At 48.2% G+C, this 5,306-nt stretch overlaps 1 protein-coding gene across 1 annotated transcript in view; it reads left to right on the top strand.

Annotated features, from left to right (window-relative positions):
• Positions 1 to 5,306, top strand: part of ACAD10 (acyl-CoA dehydrogenase family, member 10) — a 53,011-nt gene that overhangs the window by 42,726 nt on the left and 4,979 nt on the right. Inside the window, exons 13-16 of the mRNA XM_008572708.1 lie at positions 2,296 to 2,436; positions 3,034 to 3,171; positions 3,271 to 3,361; positions 4,308 to 4,466. Coding sequence (XP_008570930.1) covers positions 2,296 to 2,436; positions 3,034 to 3,171; positions 3,271 to 3,361; positions 4,308 to 4,466 — 529 coding nt within the window. The remainder of the gene's footprint in view (positions 1 to 2,295; positions 2,437 to 3,033; positions 3,172 to 3,270; positions 3,362 to 4,307; positions 4,467 to 5,306) is intronic.

The raw sequence follows: 5,306 nt of genomic DNA, 5'->3' as shown, positions 1-5,306 counted from the left end.
CTTTAGCTCTCTCCAATAAGTGAAAACATGTGGTATTTCTTTTTCTCTGTCTGACTCGTTTCACTCAATATTATTCTCTCAAGGTCCATCCATGTTGTTGCAAATGGCAGTATTTCATTCGTTTTTATAGCTGAGTAGTATTCCATTGTGTAGATATACCACATTTTCCGTATCCACTCATCCGATAGAAAAGTCCATCTTGGTGAACATTCTACTTCAGTTATACCTGAATGGAATCATGATAACTAAGATTTTTGGGTAGAGTGATGACATTATAGTTCACAACTTTTATCCAAAGTGTGATTATTACCCATAAATGAGAAGTGTTTGGCTATTTACCATGCATTTCACAAATCCTGTGAAGTAAGCATTATTATTCTCAATTTAAAGGTAAGGAAACAGATTTGTGCAGGGGCCACAGTAAGAAATAACAGCACCTGGCCCAGCCCCGTGGCTCACTCGAGAGAGTGCGGCGGCGCTGGTAGTGCCGAGGCCGCGGGTTCGGATCCTATATGGGGATGGCTGGTGTGCTCACTGGCTGAGCATGGTGTTCACCACACTGTGCCGCCAGCCCCGTGGCTCACTCGAGAGAGTGCGGCGGCGCTGGTAGTGCCGAGGCCGCGGGTTCAGATCCTATATGGGGATGGCTGGTGTGCTCACTGGCTGAGCATGGTGTTCACCACACTGTGCCAAGGGTTGTGATCCCCTTACCAGTCAAAAAAAAGAAATAACAGCACCTGGATTCAAATCCAGATCTCCAGGCTCGGATTCTGTGGTTTTGTTTTTCCCCCCTCCTACAAGCAGATGGTTGTATTCATTTCCTCATTCTGCCTCTTCTCAGAACTCCTTCACTTCCTACTTCTTCCTTCCCATCCTTCTTTATTCATTCCAGTTAATCTTCCCTTCTTATCCTTGGTCACTGCACTCTGAGCTAATTAGCTCAATGCAAATAGTTAGACAAGTATGTTTACTGAGCTTGGAAGCACATGACATTGAGACCAGGCCAGCTGGTGTCCTCCCAGTGAGAAGCAGCAATGATAATGATTTTATCCATAATCACTGATATTCATTGCAACTTGGCAGCTTCTGTGTCAGGTTCTTAATATTCTATGTGCTATCTCATTTAATCTTCACAACAACCCAGTGAGGTGGGTGTGGTAGACATTGGTTGGGTTTGGACTGTCTAGTGTCCAGTCCCCCTTCTCTTCTCTTGGTAGCTGCACCCCAGTTACTTAAGGGCTTTCCCTCCCTGCACCTTTGGATACAGTTTGGCAGAATTGTCAGTCAAGGTACCGGCCCAGCCCTCCCTGGCCAAGAAGTGGGCATGTGAGCCAAACTAGGCCAGCTATACTTTCCCTTCCTGGAAATAGAAGAATGAGCAATGGTTTCAAGATGGGAAATAGTCGATGCTCACTCATTTCCACATCAGTGGGGCCCCAACAGAACTGCCGAGTATCCTGTCCTATTGCGATCGTTTAGGCTGCCCGGTTCTTGTCCATTTCTGAGTCTCATTCTCTAATCTCCCTGTCCAGTTTGGAAGCTCCCGAGAACCTTCCCATTCAATTCCTTTTTTCCTATAGTTAATCATATCTGTTTCTGTGGCTGCAACTCAGTATTCCTGACTGATAGGGTGGGTGGTCACATCCCCATTTCACAGACGAGGAAGCTGAAACAGAGATCGAGTATCTTGCCCAGTCTCCCAGCTAAGCACTGTGGGACTGGGTCTGACCCAGACAATCTGACTGAAAGCCTGAGCTCCTAACCCCCAGGGTAGACGTCCTACCCAGCCTGGACCTACATTTAGGAATCCGGATTCCTCGTCCCAAGAACAAAGTTTTACCTCATAAAGGAAGCTTGTTCAGGGGATCTCCTTATTTACTGTATAAAAGCAGATGAGATCACCACCAAAGGTATTGGGCCTGGTTCCTATCACGTGTGTAAAGAATCCTTCAGTCTGCTGTGTTCACTGAGCATGATTATAACAATAGTAATGACAATAATGGTGTAATACACATACGTGGGGATGTCTGGGATATGGAGACCTCAGGGGACAGACTGATTGCCACCTTCACTGTTAGGATTTTGTTGTTCTCCGGGGCCTTCTCATGTTGTTCCATATACAGATCTGCAGGTTTATATCCAGCACAATGGCATGGACTCGTGGCATTGTTTTTGGCATATTGTGCATCTTTGGCTGTCTGTCTTGTTCCCTTCAATCCCTTTCATTGTTTTCCACAGGTCAAAATAAAATTAAATCATTCATTGTGGTTTCTGGACTTATTTTTCCTATGATAGGAGAAAGCCAAGGCTGAAGGACTTTGGAACCTTTTTCTACCCTTGGAGTCTGATCCTGAGAGAAAATACGGAGCAGGACTGACCAACATGGAGTATGCACATCTGTGTGAACTCATGGGCACGTCTCTTCACGCTCCCGAGGTACCTTCAGTGAGCGAGAATGTCCTACTCCTCCATAAGAACATCTCCCCACACTCTGCCAGTCACTCTTCTTCTTTTTTTTTTTTCGACCAGCAAGGGGATTGCAACTCTCGGCACGGTGTGGTCCGCACCACGCTCAGCCAGGGAGCGCACCAGCCATCCCTATCTAGGATCCAAACCCGCGGCCTCGGCGCTCCTAGCGCTGCACTCTCCCGAGTGAGCCATTTGGTCACTCTTCTGCACAAATAGAAAGACTGGATTCAGAAAGAGGACAACTGCAGGCAGGTGGCTGAAGCTGGAGCCAGAAAGCAGCTCAGGGGTGGGAGTCACTCCAGAAGATGGGAGCCATATGAGGCCCCAGCCCCTGGCTCCAGTCTCCTCTCAAACAAAGAGGGGAACCATGACTAGACCTAGGGGGTCTAAGATTCTGTATTCAAAATGTGTGTCTGGGCATTTCTTAGGGGAAAGGAATAACTTTCGTGAGCTTGTCAGAGGGTCCGTGACTCTTGGAAGGGGTCCTGCTCCATTGCTTCTAGGGTATTTGAAGTTTTAAATATGGACACAGGAGCCACTGTTGTGCTTTTTCTCCTTTTTCAGATATTTAACTGCTCTGCTCCTGACACGGGCAACATGGAGCTTCTGGTGCGGTATGGCACTGAGGAGCAGAAGGCCCGCTGGCTGCTCCCTTTGCTGGAGGGCAAGGCCCGCTCCTGTTTTGCTATGACCGAGCCCCAGGTACCTCACTTGGGCACCCACTTGCTGCGCTCCATCTGGTCTCTGCCCCACAGGGAACTCAGACTGTTGGCAGCTCTAACTGAATGTGTTCTCACTCAGGTTGCCTCATCCGATGCCACCAACATTGAGGCTTCCATTAGAGAGGAGGATGGCTTCTATGTCATAAATGGTCACAAGTGGTGGATCACAGGTATTTGGCTTGAAATTCACTTTGCAAGCACACAGCAGTGAGTCTGTGTTGATAAGCATGTCTCTCGATGCCGGGAGGGGCTGGCTTCTTTTCCAGTTGACACAGAGGAGATCTGTCTCTCTGTGCTGCAGCAGAGGTGGCAAACCTTAGTAGAGCAAGAGAGTGCTGCATGGAGCACGCTGTTTGTTCTCCAGGGCTTTTTCACGGGGGTGGAGATGTCGCCAGATGACCACACGTGACAGGCTCCCCCATGCGCACCCGACTCTGGGAATCTCTTTACTCCCCCTTCTCCATTCCGCCTCAGGCTGCTCCCTTTAGAAAGGCGGAAGTCACTTCCTGGGTGGCTTCCCCTTGCTCCTAGGTCAGGTGTGTTGCATCCTAGGGGCTAATGATAATCTTGCTGTTTATGGGATGTCACCTCTGCAGGGCCCTCTGTAAGTACTCATGGAGTCCCTGCACTTCTCCAGAAGCTAGGTATTATCATATCCATTTTGCAGAGGTGAAAACTAGCACTCAGAGAAGCGATCAAAGTCACTTGCCTAAGGTACTAGCCCCCAGCTGGCAAGTAGGGAACCCAGAGTTAAAGGTTTGCTTAATGCCGAGGTCCACGCCCAAAGCCATTTTGTTTACATCACCTGTGGGAACAGAGCAAAACAGGCTGGCAGTGATAAAGTAGCAGTTTTCAGCCTCTTGTCTCTAAATATATTTTCAACTCTACACAATGCTTTTTAAAAAAAAATTCCTCTTAAGATGTATTCATTCCTCACTGGGACCAAAACCAATTTGCTCTTATTTCTGGTCAAGAGCCTGCAGATGTTCATCTGATTATGTGAAGTTTTAAAAGCTCTCCCTGCTTTCCCTCTCCTGGGCCAGGACCATGTGTGTAAGGACATGTGATGGCCCTGGCATCAGATCACGGGGGTCTGTCTCTCTCCTTTCCTGGCAGGCATCCTGGATCCTCGCTGCCAACTCTGTGTGTTTATGGGAAAAACAGATCCGCATGCCCCGAGGCACCGGCAGCAGTCTGTGCTCCTGGTTCCCATGGATACCCCGGGGATAAAAATCATACGGCCTCTGACGGTATATGGACTGGAGGACGCTCCAGGTCAGGCCTCCCGGGAAATGGCTTTGGGCAGCCCTTGCTCTAGTTCAGGTCATACCACATCCCACATCTGAGGGTACGATGACATTTGGAGGGCCACATGCTCCTGCATTTCATTTCCATATGTGAATATCAACCACATAGGCAGATTTCAGACAGGCATTTACACATTTTTTTTTTTTTTACTCTTCTAAACTCAGAAGATAAGCAGGAGTCTGTGACACAAGGAAGCTGCACATGGCAGAGGCAGGAGGCAGGAAGTGTACCCCAGACCTTCTCTTCTGCTCCCCATGTGGACAGCTGACCTCCAGCCCACAGCCCCACTTTGGTCTTCTCATGGGGTTCCTGGATAACAATGTTCACATTTTTACTTTTGGTGTTCCATGAGATCACTACATTGTTAAATGAGTCAGCAACTACTAGGGAGTTTCAGCTTAAGGTAATGTCATTATGTTATATAAAAGGAATGGCACGATATTCATGCCATTATAAATCAGGATTAATTTTCCATCTTTAATAGACTCCTTCCTGCCCTTTAACCATGTCCCAGTTAGAAAGCTAACCAAGGGGACTGGCCCGATGGCGCACTGCTACAGTGCGCCGCTTGGGAGCGTGGCGGCGCTCCTGCCAAGGGTTCGGATCCCACATACAGACCGGCCGCTCACTGGCTGAGCAAGGTGCGGGCGCAACACCGAGGGTTGCGATCCCGTTGCCGGTCCCGGTCCGGTACGGGCGTGACACTGAGGGTTGCGATCCGTTGCTGGCCACGAAAAAAAGACAAAAAGGGAAATAAATAAATAAATAAATAAATTTAAAAAAAAAAAAAAAAAAAAAAAAAAAGCT

The sequence above is a fragment of the Galeopterus variegatus genome, unplaced genomic scaffold (assembly GCF_000696425.1).
Source record: "Galeopterus variegatus unplaced genomic scaffold, G_variegatus-3.0.2 Scaffold823, whole genome shotgun sequence".
Classification (NCBI taxonomy): domain Eukaryota; kingdom Metazoa; phylum Chordata; class Mammalia; order Dermoptera; family Cynocephalidae; genus Galeopterus; species Galeopterus variegatus.
Note: the sequence above shows the minus strand (reverse complement) of the source record. Positions and strands in the feature narration are given on the sequence as shown.